Below are 17,428 nucleotides of genomic sequence, written 5' to 3'. Positions count from 1 at the left end.
TGGAATTGAAGGAATTATTATTAGGGCCCTTCATCGCTGCTTGCAGCTTTAATTGGATGTTGGGTTTGTTTGAGTTCAACTCCTCCTCCACGGTTAATTTATTGTTGCAGATCACACACAGAGACATGTAAGATACCTTAAAGAAAAAGTATGCCCCAGGAGCAGTGAGAGAGAAGGCCTTAATAACACTTCAGTGCTTGCATAATAGTATTAGATTGTTGCCATGCAGAGGATGAACTGTTCATCTAAGTGCAGTTTTAGGACACGCTTTACTGAGCTTGCTGTGTACAAGCAGCAACACTGTGGTTGGTGGAAAATCCAGGCACAGCAAGTTTTAACCCTTCATTTCCTGTTTATCATGCATGTCTTCTCTTCTCAGACAGTCTCCGCTAATTCTCGTCAATCGCATCACAAGGGGCCACATGTGTTCGCCTTGGCTTTGATTAACCACCGAAAACTTTCACATGCAAACAAGTGCAAAATGGAAGCCCAGGTTGAGTCAACTTTTAGAGTTGATGTTCACTGTTCACAGTCAGTCGGCCCCTTTCGTAATATTGTTGTTTAATAATCTCTTTTGTAAATTTATCAGAGGTCTGATTGGCAGGAGATGAGAAAAAACTAGATGGTTGGTTGGTTTCATAAGTTTTCAAATTTGTATGCAATAATATCAGTGACAGCATCTGTGTGATATGGCATGAATTTAAATTCTTGTAAAGATACGTTGTATCAATACAAAACCAACACCAATAATCACACATACAATACAATACATAAATACAAATAACATGGTGATCACAATAGGAAGAAAACCAGTTGTATACATAGTCTCATGTCATCTTTTACTGCATTGGTGCATTTATGTTAGTAATTGTGTGTGTAAAGCATGTTTTACTTAATTTTATTTACAAATATACATGGTATGTGGTGTGCAACAATGACTTCTCTTTCTTTTGAATAGGAATGTCAAATGCTGGAAATATTCTTTTAAAGGGGGTATTGTGTGCCTTTTCTAAATAGCCAAAAAAAGGTCTCAGTCAGATTCTTTTTTTCTGAACAACTTCCTTCATAATATGTTTTCCTATTGCAAGGGAACGCATGACAAGGAAAGAAAAAATGTCTGGAAAATGGTACGCATGGTACGATACAAAAAGAGAAACAAAAACGTGTACGGGTATACAGTAAAAAGAGAGAGAGTAAAAATGGAGATGTTTGTGTCCAGCGAACATTGTCATTGATTCTTGGCGTTTATGTGTCTCTGCAGAAGCTGGAGGAACAGGACAGGAAGGCTTTAAACACGAAGGAGCAGCTGCAGAGAGAGCATCGCTACCTCAAACGCCGGCTGGAGCAGCTTTCTGTGTCCGGATCTGTTGAGCGCATCCGCACAGACAGCATGGGCTCCACCATCTCCACTGACTCCGAGCAAGGTACGCTGGCTTTCAAAAGCCACCCAGCAGTCCACTAGGAAACCTAATTTGTCCAAGATTTGGATATTTGTATTTTGAATTTGAATTCTCTCATCAGTGACGACGAGCTCATCCGTACATAACTTTCTCAAGCGGATATAGACGTGTGCGTGTCATATTGTGAAATGCTTTAACTGGAAATGTACATGTAGATTAATTCTAGAGAATCTTACGTCTCTCAGGACTTCATTTTCTGTATCACGTGGACAGTCCTGGGCATTGTGGTCACAGCTTTATGTAACTATGACATCAATGACAACTCCAATGCAGATCACCCAATTTGATGCAAATCAATAAGGACCTTGGTATGGCTCACACTGAGTTTGACACACACACACAAAACTGTGTATACATACACACACATATATATATATACACAGTTGTCCATGCTTAAGTTGACTAAAAAGAGGAATAAAAAAATTATGTTTTGGAAATTTATCTTAATGCCTTAATTAAAAAATGAGGTAAAATCCAACCTTTAAGGACACCAATTTTCTTTGTGAAAGAATAATGTATTGTAAATAAATAAATGTTCTTCCTTAAAATAGAGGGGGCATAAGTATACATACCCCTATGTTAAATTCCCATAGACGCAGGCAGATTTTTATTATTAAAGGCCAGTTATTTCGTGGATCAGGATACTATGCATCCTGATAAAGTTCCCTTGGCCTTTTGAATTAAAATAACCTCATATCATCACGTACCCTTCACCATACCTAGAGATTGCCATGGGATACTTTCCATAATATCATCTCTCAATGCAAATCAAACCTGCTATTAGTCTAACTGAAATGAAACCATGCCAATTTCTTTATTCATCTTTTTAGTCAACTTAAGCATGGGCATGTAAACTTATGAGCACCACTGTACATACATATATATATATAAATATGTATATAAAAATTATCTTACAAAAAAAGTGCTTGTTAGATAGTAAGACGGCATCTGACTGTTTGAAAATGCACGCTGTTATCCCATATTCAAACCATTCACCGTGTCACACCCTCTGTGGTGGCAGGCCTTTTATCCCGTCGTTCAGAACAGCTATAAATATTTGTGCCTTTCGATGCGGTTTGACTACTTATAGTACAAGCTAGTTCTTATTGAGCATAACACCGAGTTTAAAGGCACAATCTGCTGCTCACCAGGCTCACAGACTCCCTTGAAATGCATTAATGTGGACTAGTACAGTATCTTTATTAATCCTGGATGAGGTAAACACACATGCAGTTGTTTATAAATGGATGGAGATCTGCTTCTTTGCCCAGAGTTAATGGCTGTCTAAATCTGGGTTTAATCCACAGGCGCTGCAGGCTCCTTAATAAATATGTCCACAGTTAGGTGGAAATAAACTGTTTTCCCTCACTTCTTTTGTGTTGAACAGTGCTGTTTTTTCTTTTTGCGTGCAGAGGTAGACATCGAGGGGATGGAGTTCACTCCTGGCGAGGCGGACAGCGTGGGCAGCATCAGCGACGGCGAGGAGGAGGACCACTACAGCCTCCAGAGCAGCTCCAGTGACACCAGCTACACAGCCACACATTCCCACAGACTGCAGCCGCACCACTGTTAGACGCCGCACGCTCGATCTCCCAACCAGCTTCCTGGCCGATGCTTTCCTCCCCTTACCGACACCTTGCCCGACAATCGCCAACGCCGTCCGCTACCTAAATCAGACCGGCCCACAATGGCGATACAAGCTGAACCTCCTTTCCTGGCCCTGGCTCTCCAGGAAGCACATGGGGCTGAAATGCCACTCAAGCCTTCCTGAACCCCCTGACCCTACCTCACCCTACTTTATCCTGCCAGAACCTGCCCCTCCTCCTCACAAGCCCTGCCCTCCCGCTGCCCTCACAAACCCCTGCCTAGTGTTGCCGCAGGCTCATAGAGAGCAGAGCAGTTTGTGGTTTTAATGGGGACTTCTGTGGTGTGATAAATAGCTTTGACTTGTTAATCGGGATTCTGTAATATAAGTGTGTGCGTGTGTGTGTGTGTGTGTGTGTGTGCGTGTGTGTACACAAGCTTCATGTCATCCCCATGAGGCAATAATACACAGACAAGGCTTTGCACCAAGTTTGTGATGTAAAAGGTAAAGCACTTCTGCAACATTTGCAATATTGAAAGTTATTTACATCATACAGTATCTTCCCTTTACACAATACGATTTACAGAAGTAGCTATTGCAGATGTCCTGCATCTTCCTCGAAAACGGTTGACTGCTGAAATAAGGACAGAGATTAAAGGAATGTTTTTTTTAGACATTTTGGGAAACATATTTATTTCCCAGTCTTTATGCTAAGATTGATTGATTGATTGATATTTAGCAAACAGACATGGTGTTGTTGAATAAGCTTTGTTCCCCAAAATGTTAAACTGTTCATTTAATTCTTCCACTATTTAGGTTTGTGTCAATGTGCAGCGGTGCATCTGCAACTACATGGCCTAAAACAGGACTTTATCAGTGGCTACTTCTGCACAAAACGTCGTCACATCATTACCAAATGTGACCAATTTTTTGGTCAAAGACAAACTGAAAAAGTGACAGAGCTGTAGCAGAGAAGAACAAATGTATATAGATGTATAGTTACTGTCCAAACCCTCATGTCTCCCTCTGGTTGGGTTGCCTAACCACTACTCCACACTACTGACCACTACACTATACCACCCTACGGTGTGGATGGACTACTATGTCAATTAAAAAAAGGAGTTGCCTCATAACTAAAAACTCTATTCCTTAAAAATTGATTCAAATCCTTCTCAGTAGCGAATTGATGTAGCAATAAATACGTGAGGCGGGTGCTTCCTCTGAGTGTTTAAATGATTCTGGTGGACCTTGAGGTGTCACGGGAGACTTCCTTTCCTTTTCCTTTTTTTTTTCCCCTGTAGATGGACAGTGGGTGCTGACAGAGAGTGGATCTTCCTTTTTCACTAATGGATCCTTCTCTTTGCTTACAATGTCATTTACCCAGAATTCACATTTCTCTACAGCTGTGTTACTTTTTCAAGCAGTGTTCATGTTTGTCTGGATGGTTTTTGTTCTTGTTCTGATTAACAAGTCAAAGCTGTTAATGTGGAAGAAAAAAACATTAAAAGAAAAAAAAAGGGGCCAGCTCTAATGATTTGTTCTCTGTAGAGGCGTTCATTTTAGCAAACTTAGCAAACTAATCACATTCAGTTGAACTTTTATTTTCTGGCACAAAGGCCAATATTCTTTGCTCTCTATCTGTTACTTACTTCCGTAGATGACATTTCTTCTTTAACTTGTCTGTAACTTTTGCACAATAGTCACTATAGACGGAGGTGGCGCTTTTTTCGCTCTCTGACCATTTAATAATCATTAGGCTTCAGACTCTGGCAGTCTTTAGAGGTTGGCGTCCCAACACCTCAAAATAAGAAAAAAAAACAAAAAAGGGCCAGTCCACCATGGCAGGTCTGACCCAAAAAAAAATACAAAACTACAAAAGACTTAAAAGAACACAAAAAAACTGTATACAAAATAGGCTACTCGTCACTAAAAGTGATATTAGCCAGTGTAGTCTATATTTCTTGTATTCAATTTTGTATTATATTTTCCTAAATGTTCTCTTATAATAAAAAGACAAAAAAAGAGTATATCTATCTATATATAAAATTATTATATATATATATATATATATATATATATATATATATATATATATTTTAAATATATGGCGACAGACAGACATGAGGTCAGGCTGTTGAAGTAAGAGTGGGGGCAGGGGAGCTTATACATGGCCCCTCTCCCTTGGGGACTCTCCTGCTGTCATTCTGTGCCTTGGTGAGCGTTCGACCTTCTCCTCTCCCCCCCCCCCCCCCCCCCCCCCCCCCCCCCCCCCCCCCCCCCCCACCTCCTCATCCTCGGTCCCTACTCAGGTCACACTCCCCTCCTCTCCTCCTCCTAATTTCATCCTCCCTGGCGAGGCTGAAAGCTTTGATTTCAACCCTTACCATGTCAAAACACATGAGCAAGGGGCACTTGAAGAAAAGACCTCATTAAAAATACATTATTAAAAAAACAAAAGCCCCTTTTGTCTCTACTGAGCAGCCGCTGTTGTTGTACACCCGGTCCTAGCAGCACTCCCCACCCTCCCGACGCCCGCTCTGCCAGTGCTGCCTCTGTCACAGAAAAATAAAAACTCACACTGGTAAACTCCCATGGCAGCTTCCAGTCGCCCTGAATGGTCACCAACAGGGCTCAAAACTTCTGGGCTTGAAGCATGTTTATCTTTTCTTTATTAATGTATGTTGACTATGTGTTTGTTCAATGGGAGTCACTGGGAGAGGAGCGATAAAAGAATAATCCAATTGATGGCAGCTTAAAGGCCTCCGTGCTCCCAGTGGTCTGTCCCAAACATAGTGTTACCCATTGATCATGGGGACCTCTTGAGACACAGCAATATTACCATCATGTGCTTTCTGAGGGAGGGTGGGCGGGCAGGGTTTTTAAGAAAATCAAATGGTTTTGCTTTTGACTCTGTGGTGCATTTCTTTTCTTTTTATATGGTGACCAACTCTATATTTTGTTTGATGACCTCCTATCTGCACTCTCCATACACTGCAGGAGGGCAACACATCAAGAGTTTACATTATTATCAAAGGATATATACATGACTGTATTAGAAATGTCCTTTTTCAATTTGTTGGTCAATTGAACAACCTAGCAAACCATATTGATGGCATAAAGTAATTCTCTTGCACAGAACCTCCCAGCAGAAAAGTGACAGAGTGAATAGGACAAGGGCCAGATGTGAGATTATAATTATTCAATGTCATCATTGGAATATGTACATAGCACACACTGAGAATAAGGGGCTTTGAGCAGCTGACTGGACATGGTAACATTTAGTTTGAATGCTGGGTGGTTAGTGTTTATGGAAATTCTTTTAATGATGTGCCTTGGAAAAAGTTATTTTTCTTAAACAAAACAAAAAGCAGAGGTTGTAGAGATTAATGAAGTCACAGTTGCTCTTATTTGTAAACCCTTGGAGAGGCAACAGGAGATGTTACAGCTTCTCTCTTCATTGCAAAAAAAAAACATTTATGTCAAGCAGTTTTGTTGAACGCCTATGAAAATCAAAGCGTAATTTATGGGTCACCAGAGCAAGCGCAGACAGGGTTTGATATTTGCTTTCATGTTGCCGTTGCACAGACATTTTCTTCAGCGTGTTGGGTTTTCTAAGAGCACAAAAGCACAGTGTGATATTTAGGGAAGTCAGTAGGCAGAGATGGAGAAAAAGGAGAGAGGTTGGTGGGATGAAATCAGGGTGAAGCACAGACCAAGGGCATTCTGCACAGAGAGCAGGGTGAAAGCAGAGAAGTCTGCGCACACCGATCCTTTAGCCTGAGCCTGCTGAGTGAGGGTGCCTCCATAAAATCTACACAACTTCAATGAAATAATATTCCTGCCAAATAAATAGTCACTTTTAAACCTATGCTGAATGATAGTACTGTAAGAGCTCCTTTGTGTGATTCCAGACAAATAGCTTTAACTACTTGTAGGCTTTAGGTCAGCATCCCGCTTTCCGGAACAACAGCCTTTATGAATTTTCTCATTATTTTGCATGTTTATGTACCGGGTGACGCTCCACAGTGAAATGGGTGTCACACACCAGAATTGTGGTTCTATTTTTGTTTGTTTTTTTTACCAACAGAAATCCTAGAGGCTGTAGAGGAGGCTGGGATTTATAGTTGAGGAGGATGGTGGGGAGTGGCTGACATACTGTGCAGAGTAGGGAGAGTTCTGTGCCAGAGACCTGTGAATATGTTCGTTTTTAGCGAATGTGTAATATGCATTCAGAAGATGTTATATAAGTTCCTTTTTGTTTTGTATTGTATGTGTGAGTGTGTGTACACAGGAGTATCTGGTGCTGGCTACATTTTAGCAAACACTTGAAGGTATTGTGTATACTCTCATTGTAATATAATAATAAAAAAAAACATGTTTTATACAGAACGTTGCCACAGCCTCATCATTGCCTATTGAATGATTTATGATACACAGTATGGAACTACACACTGCTTAGTGTGCACTGTGACAACTTCAACTGAACAAAGCAGCAGGGATATGCAGATAAACATGTTCAGATGCTGAAGGGCTTCCTGTTTGGTTTGTGGAGCTGTGAAACTGTGATCTGTAGTCTGGAATATTAACTAGTTTTTAAAAAGGTCAGAGTTAATCTTTTGTCTCTGTTACAGCAGAGAAAACTTAACTTATGAAATTGACAAGAAGGCAGAATTAATTAAATAACTTCTCACATTTTATTAAAGCTTAGTTTGACAATGAGAAAACACAAGACAACAAACACTCGACTTTAACTTGCAAGGATGGTCAAAAATGTTTTTAAATGTGACAACAAAAAAAAAATTCAATTAAAAGCCCAATCAATGCTGTTTTTACATATCTTACTTTCTGGCTAAAAAACACCTACATATACCCTATATCACAAATTCTTTATGCTAAATAATCCTTCAAAAGACATTACATGAAATATAATATTATTTTTGAAATATAATTCAAGTCTTAGAGCAACAAAAATTCACAAAAACTCAATTGTAAAAAGGGAATGCAATCACTTAAATCTATACAATAATTATTATCCTCATGGCTACATAAGCTTCATATCAACAGGCAGGTTGAAATGATTCCGTCTCAAGGACGCACCTCGGTTACACAGTCATCCAGTTAAAGCAGCATTCACACTACAAAGTCATTTTAATCCTTCTGTGAATATGCCTAATATGTACTTATGTGTTTGAAAGTGGGAAGTATAGTCTCAACCCCAGAAAATGTCAAATAAGGAAGAAAGCATGAGGAAATTGACCATAATACAATAAGGTTCACCATTGATATGCGTGCAACCATCAAATCATAATCATTGTTCTTGCTTGCTATTATGATTTGGTCTAATGTGAACTTTAGTCTGGACCAATTATGATAATAGTAGTGATAATATCACTTGAATTCCAAAGTGCCAAACTGTTCAAGAAGAGTTTTATAATTCTGTATGAAAAGAAGCTCACTAAATTAAAATCAATAAACTACATTTCTGGCATTTATCTCTTTAGTAATTACAGCATCAAAAGGTACTGCTGGTCACAATCTAAACGCTTCCACAAAGGCAATGTGTTTCAGACAAAAAGCTCAGGACCTGAGATTTAACCAAGACAGAAAGCGAGTCCAATTGTAGAGAAGAGAGGCTGCTTCATTCCAAAGGAAGAAAAACAAAGAATAAACAGCAATCTGAGAGGTCCCAGAAAACTTCATTCCAGTCAAGATGATAGAGATGACCAAAAGGCGATGGCACAATCCCAAAATCCGGACTCACAGACTTCGGTGCGCGTTCTCGCAAAAGTCCTAAGGGCTCGGGGTCCGAATGTCGAATTTTAAAGGGCGTGAGTGTTTGAGTACACTCTTACCGAGCCCTTTCCGTGAGTCTGCATCAATGCAGACTTCACCAAAGGGAATTACAAACAACTCAAAGCATTGTGACGTTTTCCGCAGAGATTATAGGGAAATCCAGAAATAACAAAAAGGTAAACAACAGCAAGACACACGACCACGGACTGGACCTGTTGTCCTGTTTGTAAAACAAGAGCTTAAATAAAAAATAAAAACAATCTGGCAGTCGTCTCCTGTGCCTTGGCCGTGTGGAAAGCAACAAACTTAAAATGAAAATTCCAAAACCGGCAAGAGTCGGCAACATCTTTGTTTTTAAACGTCGCCAAGGTAACGTGATCTTGTGAAGTGCTGTCCCAATCCCATCTGAGCCCATGTGGCCTCACACACTCACTCACTCACTTAGCACCTGAGATCAAGTAAGTCTGTGAGTCTCTAGTCGTTAGTCCTCAGAGCTCACTTTGAGATTGGGCCATTGTGTTGAGTTGGTGTCACCTGTACGGTGCTCCACACACACACACACACACACACACACACCGTCCTGTCAGACGTACTGCTGCGGTTTCTTTGGGACAGTAGCAGCTGACGCCAGGCTCTTGGCAGCCTCCTTGGCCTTCTCTGACGCATCCTTCACTGTGTCCCTGAGCAGCCGCTGGGGCGTCTCTCCTGTAAGAGTCCAGAGACCGACAGACAGGACAACAACGATCTGTTACCTTTAGCCCTTTGCTGACATGGAATATGCAACATTGCTGGCTTCATCAAGCTGTTTTTGTTGTTTAGACACAGGTGGCTATTACATATGTGTTCCTTACGTCTTTGTTTACACATGACAGAAGATTTACAGAAAAAGGCCCCATGGGAGCGAGATATCAGGCACCTGGTGTGTGAGAGGAAACATCATACTGCTAGAAAACAGCGATAAGTTTTAAAGTATAATGACAGGGACAATTGGAATCTTGCTTTGCTGGATATTCATTTATTTATTGATGCTTCTGACATGAATGAAAGTTGAAAATACAAGAAGGGAGACAGCTGGTCTGATTATTACTACTATTAGTGGTTGTACAAGGTTTTTTTTCTTGTTTCCCGGTTACACAGTAACGGGAAAATGATTTTTAGAGAGTGATCTGGCATCATCTCTAACAATGTGAAATTGGCTCAGAGTTATGGAAATATTACTACATGTCAAGTTACCATCACATTTATGTAAGGAGGTTCATGCCTAAACAATGGAAAAGTGACAACAACCTAAATTATTATGAACTTCCTCTAAAAAGAGAAAAGTCTTTTGAAAAAGTCTTGATATGAACAGCACACCCACATTTGTATTCTGTTAGGACTGGCCTCACACTGGATTCGGTGCCATGGCCTGCACAGTCTATTTGAGCCTGACCTCATTGTGAACCCTCAAACTTCAAGTACCTCACGTGGGAGCAACAGCCAGAATCACAACACAACAGAGCAGTTTCCCAAAGAGAAACTGAGGTATCTGTAATATAAGCAACAAATATATTAAGGGGAACTTGCACAGTTACGAGCAGTAAACAATATCCCTGTGTCTAGTTTTTTCAGATATTAACAAATCTGACATTATGTCGGAAAGCACATGCCTAACTGTGAAATCTTGAACGAGCATGAGTCTCTGGAAGCAATAAATTAATTTTACCCTGCTACTTGCAGGGCTTTCTTTTATTTATATATATATATATATTTTTTTAAGACAGATCCTTAATGACAGAGCTCTGTCGAACACATCTGGCCTCGGAAAGGAGTGAGCGGACGAGCTGAATGTAGAACTAAAAGATGAAGTCTGGGACGAATGTTTGAGGAGTATATAACAGAGATTGTTCAGTCAATGTCAGACATGGTCTTATATAGTTTAAGACGTTTCACAGACTATAATTACAGGGAAAAGTTACACAGTCTATGATCCGCAGTGTTACACATTCTTTTTGGTCAAGCAGTAAACTGTACACATATTGGAAAAGCATATTTTATTGTTTCTCGGAGGCTTTTGGGAAACGGTGGGAACCTGATCATAGCTCATAGCCATCCTTGAGCAACAAGCTCCTTGTCTTTAGCCAATAGGTAGGAAAACATGGCTGTTTTGTTTGGAATGGTGATTGCAAAAAAGTTTAAAGTGCATAAAGTGCGTGTGTGAAAAATGGACTCTGTACCCACATATGTATATATAGTATTTGTGATTAAGAGAAAAGGCAAACACACAGAATATCTGGAGACAGAGATTTTAAAATGAAGATAGGAGGTGTGTTTGATAAGATCTGGTACCCTCCGCTGACGTTCTTTTCATGGTTAGGACTAATGTGTCCGATGTAATGTCCATGCTGTGGAAATTCCTTTATTTTTACTATGTATACACTTTTTTTGGTAAAAACTTTATATTCAATTTTATGGTTAATTGTGACAGTGGTATTTATTATTATTAATAATATATACATATATATATTGCATGTATAATTATTAATACTACTCAGGATGTGCTGTGTAGTTTGTGTGTTGTTTTGTTTGTTCGTATTCCATCTATGTTCTCAAAAAGTCACACACACACACACACACACACACACAGAGAGGGAGAGAGAGAGAGCAGGGACAAGCTGCTTCCTTCAGACAAATCAGCAGATGTGTGTCATGCGAGGGTGACTGGATGCAGACGGAGGGAGAAACCTCTTCACGTTTGGAGACTGACAATAACTAAAGGGACTGGATTTTGGGAAATTCTAGGGGCCAGTTTCACTAATGCTTAAACAGTTAATTTCTACATACTATACTCTTTTAAACGGCAAAGACAAACCAAAATATAGTGCAAGTTGGATTTAATTGCATAAGCGACATTAAAAAAAAAAAGAAGAAATCCCTGTATACCTCTATAACATCGCCCATCTTATGGTCACCATGTGTATTTTAGTGGAAGGTGATCAATGTCAGTCCTTACTAAAATTACACTGGCTGAGAGGTGTCATACTGGCAGCAGACTGCTGCCCAACTGGTTTTAACAGGTTTCCTGTTCCTCACTAAAGTGGATTTCTTGTGTGTTTTTGATCCACTGTTTGTGTCTGTGTAGAGGCCCCACTAACTCCGCTGAAAGTGAAAGGCTACTAAATTCCCTGCTCATATAAAAGTAACTTGAAAAAAAGTTCCAAATCCACCCTCAGGGGTTTTTTACATTATCAGGACTATCGCAGCACTCCCATAGCCTGTGTTTGCCTGTTAAGTGACAGGTTTAAGAATTTTTTAGGGGTTTATGTTCCTCTGAAGGAAATGTCTGGAAATAACAGACATTACAGTCTTCCAAGAGTGAGGCGGTACTGTGGTATCTCTCAGGTGATTTCTCAGACGCTATCGGTCTGATTTTGATACAAGTGATTCATTGTATTACAGTGTATCAAAAAAATATTTGGTCTTACTGGGTAGCATAAATAGGGTTATATAAATTGTGATATTTCAGAGACTGAGCTGGTCTAATAATGTATGCTTTTAGATTTCAGATTGTTGAAGTATGTTCAGCACCATATAGTAAATTGGTGACACACATTTGCAAAGGGCTTTGTAAAATCAGGTAGTGGGATTGTTTTTGATTTCTCTAGGTAGCTCAGTATAGCTGTCTAAAGCACAGAGCTGAGTTTATTTAGTGCTGTTATTTCCCTAAAGTGTACTTTAAGTGTAGCAGGTACGTAAATTAGGTTCAGCACAAAGGTTAGTGTCAATTTGACTTTGGTTTTGCAGGATGTAAAACGATTCTGATGTTGAAGAAATCAAATTTGGACAAAACAAAAATACGGTAAAATGTCTGTTGAAGTTAGGACCTCGTGCAGGACCTATGAGATGAGCATTGTGTCCGACAGTCAATCTAATCAATAAAAGGCAAATAATAAAAAGCAGGCACACAGACCCAGATGCATTGCATGCCATCACCGCATCACATGAATCCATCCCACACATGACATGGCTCTCTCCAACCTTTCCTGTCCCTCACACTTTCTACTCTGTCCAATCAGACCAATTTTATTTGTTTATTTATTTATAGTTCAAAATAAACTGAATAAAACAGCAAAGCAACACTGCAGGCCCTCTGTTCTTCAGCCTTTATCATTGACTATACTGCCATACAATGGCAAACTGCAGTAATTGACATTTACAGAGTTACAAAAGTTCTTTTTAGCAAAAGTAACGTGTTTTTTAATCAATAATTCGTAAAATGTTTTAGGTGTATGGTCCCTAATTAGGTTAAAGCTGTTTGTTTACTGTCTAATAAAGAACGGTAGTTTTTGTCTTATTTCATACACCGTACTTCTTTTTCACTGATAATTCTCTGTTGGTTCACCACCACATTCGACACCTGTGACATTGCACATTATCTTGTCATACATAAGAAATTTAAATCATAGAATTGAAGAGTTTAAATATGCCCATTGAGCAGTATATCATCTTAATGCCCAGTTCAAAGGAAAAATCCATGAGCTTATCCATACTGAGGCGTTGCGCTTGTCAGCTGAGCGAAAATAGACACATGGCTCGGAAGGAATGAAAGAGGAAAGGTATGGCAAGGAAGCACAAAATTATGCAAGGAACTTAAAAAGATTATGTCCTGCCCTAAATCATAACCACAGGAGAAAAAATTATTTAAATCTGACTTAGAAAATGGATCACTGGGTTTCTTTTTCTTTTCTCACTTGCCTCCCAGGGCTTCCTTAGATCTATCTACTGTTTAAACAGTCTGTGTGTGTATAACATATGATTTGTTCATTGTAAATGTAATATGTAACTTTTTTATCTCTAAGGTGTAAAACAGGAGAGCACATCAAAACTTTATACTAGTAGCTGCATGTAAAAAATATTCCGAGACCAAAATATTGGCGGGCCAATATTATTGGCCGATATTAGGCTTTTTTTTTTTCTTTTTTTTTTTTAATATTCATTCATCCTTTATAATGACAAATTATTCTGATAAATTAATATTGAAAAAACAAAATAAGAACGGACAACCATGTTATAAGTACTGGCGCTGGATAGTTTTTCCACCAGAGGGCGCTCTACAACATCCCTGTTGGCAACACTGACTATTATTATTATTTTTTAGTTATTGTGTTTTTGTTCAAAGGACTTTAAGTTTCATATCTTAAGTTTATATTTTTATAAACTTTACTAATCAGAATACTTTGATGTTCCTCTGTTCTGTTGTGACAATAAAACAAATTATTATCATATTATTTTAGTGAGAACTCAGAAATACCTACAAATAACTAATGTTAGGGAAATCTGTTTTGTTATGCTATTCTGGATTTGTTTTTTAAAATATATATCGGTTTTACAGATTTAAAAACACTGGAGAACAAACATCACAATATTGATTATGGGATTCAGTCTCACATCTGACAGTAGGGTCAACTAAATGTAAACACTATCTAGTTCAATACTAGATCAACCTTTGAGTCACTTTTACTCTGAGGCTTGGGGACAAATACAGTGTGTATCTGCATAAACAACACAAGGGGAGAAAGCCACTACCTACACTAGCTACACAATCTACTGTTTGAGGCTCATATATGGCATCCTGTGACAACCCTGGGCAAGGCCTGGGATGGCAGGCAGATGCCCCACTGCTTATACACTTACCATAACGTTTAGCCTGATCCCAATCCCTGCAGTGCCATCAACAAAGGGGGAGTGGGACAGAATCACAACAATGGGAGAATGTCCTTTCAGACAACAGTACGCTGCATCAGAACAACAGAGTTTGTAGCAGAGTACAAACCTTACTCATCAGAGCCTACTGCCAAACAAGACACTGCCTCTCCATCTAACGGCTTCCTATCATTTAATAACCTCTCTGGTCATTAAAATATACTTTTCAAAAATTCGTGTTTTGTATTGCATTGTTTTGTGTGGTAGTACTACGCATTTTTCAGGTATGAATGTGTAACTGTGAATGTTACAGGTAGTATTGCAAATGAGAATTAGTTCTTAATCAACTTACCTGGATGTATAAAAGTTTTAAAAAATTCAAGTTAGACAAAAACTTTTTAGAAAAAAATTTTTAGAGTCTGATGAAGGATAAAGTATTTGTTCGGGACAAATAAAGGGTTGTGATTAGAGCTAGATTTATCATTTGTCATTTTTCAAACCAAAAGAATTAATAGAAATTACACCTTACATGTTTGTCTTCTATCATATTCAACTAAATATCTTTGTGTTTTGGAACATTTTGTTGGAAAAACAAAAGATTAGAATGTGTGGACCCAGGTTTAGGGAAGTTTGATTGTTTTTTTTGTTGTTGTTTTTTAAAACAACTTTTTGACCTTTAATGTACCAAACAATCAATGAAATCAATAACATATCTAATCGATGAATCAATAATAAAAATAATCGTTAGTTTTAGCCCTAGTTGTGATGACACACATTTTTGCATATAGTGTAGTTGTAGACAGCTGCCAGGATTTGTTAGTGAACACCCATATTTTTATAGACAGCACCTATATTTGGCCTTAAGTCTTCTCATGTTTATGTTATCAGGTTTTTGAATCATTCTCCTTTTCGTCTGTCGATGGAAAGGCTTTATTTTTAAGTGTCTTTCATATGGCCTGCTCTAGAGCTGCAAGATTAATCGATTAGTTGTCAACATTTAAATTAATTGCCAACTATTTTGATGATCGATTAATCAGTTTGAGTAATTTTTTAAGACTAAAGTTAAAAGTTGATTCAGATAAAAGTTGATTCCAGCTTCTTAAATGTGAATATTTTCTAGTTTCTTCTCTCCTCTGACAGTACATTGAATATCTTTGAGTTGTGGACAAAATAAGATATTTGACGTCGTCTTGGGCTTTTTGGAAACAATGATCCACATTTTTCACCATTTACAACAACAAATCGATTATTCAAGAAAATTATCCAGAGATTAATTAATTACTATGAAAACAATTGTTAGTTGCAGCCCAAGCCTGCTCCATAGTATTTTGTTTATGAAACAGTGATTCCCTAAATCTTTGGCCTGAGTCTAAATCCAAACTGTTTGTCACCGTCGTTGCCATGGTTACATATCCCTCTGCAGCCACAGTATTTATTCGGTATATTTCTCAGCAGCAACAAGGGCCTTTAGGCTGCTTAAATCAACCTTTTTCGGGGTACATTTCTGCCTGTTCGTGGAGTTATTACTGCTACAAACTTGGAAGGGTAAACATTAACAATTGAATGTCTGGAGCGAGCCACTTGTGTTTTTACATTCACCAGATTCATGAAAACACATCATAAGGATGTTTATCAATGTCTACAAAGTATAGAAATTGTATAAATTAAGACACACACACATATACACACACACATACATACATACATACATACACTTTTTTTGTGTACAATGTGTCGCATCTAATGTTCTAAGGAAAGAAAGCCCTACTTCTCATACAAGTTTCTCCTCTCCAGAAATGGCAACAGTTAAAAATAAATGTGTTCCCTCTTCCCTTTCTGAAGTCAAGTGTACGTACCCTGTAAGTTGGACAGTGCGTAATCCAGCCCTTTCATGGCCTTCACCTGGTTACTTTTGAATCGGGCCAATCCAAACTCCTGGGATAAGACAGAACAGGAAATGGCTTTACATTGGGGGAGACAGCTAAAAAACAACACTTAGCTAACAGTCCTCTCTCTCATTTTCTCTAGAGATATAAAAGCAAGCCTGGCAACTCCCACATCTACAGTAATAATAACAATTTAGGCTGACATATTTTTGGCACTGTTTTCACTTCTCCCACTTCTTTATTTTGGCATTTGCACACAGGCTCCCAGGCCTCTACTGCCCGTTATGTGACCTACAAATCAAAATAAGGCCTTGGAAATAGTGTGCTTCGCTGCTATTTTACTGCTATTACACCTCTACGCTTATGAATTCATAGCTGTCTTATGTAAAGATATGATGATGGCTATTTTCAAAGAGAAAAAAAAAAAAAAAAAGACTGATAAAAAATGTATGTTACATTGATATAGAATATGGAATAGTTGAACATGTTGATTCAAGCATGGGTAACTATTTGTTGCGCAAAAAGGTTAAAAGTACCTGAATAGGTCTGGAGAAGCCATAAACATTTGATGATATCCACGCTTCTCGTTTCAGCTTGGTGGCGGCTGGCTGCTCCACAGAGTCTTGGAAAATACAACGCTCTTCAACCGACTAACATGGGGAAAGAGAAAAGTGGCTGAGGTAAAGGACAAAGCTGTGAAAAGCTTTTAAATTGTCTTTTTTTAATCCAGTTTTAAACAGGGGTTTAAGAGCTGATTTATAATGAAACATTTTCACAATTTCTTTGATCAGAACCAGTCAGTTGGCTTAATTTCCGGTTGTGTTTCATGCTGCAGTAGATTAAATACACGAGTAGCATAAATCCATCCCGCATTAGCGTACAGTGTACAGCAGTGAAAGTGTGAAAAAAGAACCCATTAAAGCGGCCTAATGTGCAAGTTGTGTCAAGGCCCTTCTTCCCTTGGAGATCATTACATCTGCACTGCGTTCAAACGCTCGCCTCCTTTGAAGATGAGGCCGGTT

The 17,428-nt window shown here is 38.7% G+C and overlaps 2 protein-coding genes across 3 annotated transcripts in view; one reads left to right on the top strand and one right to left on the bottom strand.

Annotated features, from left to right (window-relative positions):
- Positions 1 to 4,869, top strand: part of mxd4 (MAX dimerization protein 4) — a 22,777-nt gene extending 17,908 nt beyond the window's left edge. The window contains exons 5-6 of the mRNA XM_032530860.1: positions 1,262 to 1,424; positions 2,873 to 4,869. Of these exons, the coding sequence (XP_032386751.1) occupies positions 1,262 to 1,424; positions 2,873 to 3,033 (324 nt within the window). The 3' untranslated portion in view covers positions 3,034 to 4,869. The remainder of the gene's footprint in view (positions 1 to 1,261; positions 1,425 to 2,872) is intronic.
- A 2,847-nt stretch (positions 4,870 to 7,716) lies between these two features.
- The window catches only part of prelid1b (PRELI domain containing 1b), a 14,199-nt gene continuing 4,487 nt past the window's right edge, over positions 7,717 to 17,428 (bottom strand). The window contains exons 4-7 of one of the 2 annotated variants that reach the window (XM_032530841.1): positions 16,943 to 17,056; positions 16,377 to 16,455; positions 9,352 to 9,543; positions 7,717 to 8,777 (exon numbers count right to left, since the gene is read on the bottom strand). In XM_032530841.1, the coding sequence (XP_032386732.1) occupies positions 9,422 to 9,543; positions 16,377 to 16,455; positions 16,943 to 17,056 (315 nt within the window). In that variant the 3' untranslated portion in view covers positions 7,717 to 8,777; positions 9,352 to 9,421. Of the gene's footprint in view, positions 8,778 to 9,346; positions 9,544 to 14,511; positions 14,538 to 16,376; positions 16,456 to 16,942; positions 17,057 to 17,428 lie in introns of those variants that run through there. The other variant, XM_032530851.1, reaches the window with a different exon arrangement.

The sequence above is a fragment of the Etheostoma spectabile genome, chromosome 2, assembly GCF_008692095.1.
Source record: "Etheostoma spectabile isolate EspeVRDwgs_2016 chromosome 2, UIUC_Espe_1.0, whole genome shotgun sequence".
Taxonomy (NCBI): Eukaryota; Metazoa; Chordata; class Actinopteri; order Perciformes; family Percidae; genus Etheostoma; species Etheostoma spectabile.
Note: the sequence above shows the minus strand (reverse complement) of the source record. Positions and strands in the feature narration are given on the sequence as shown.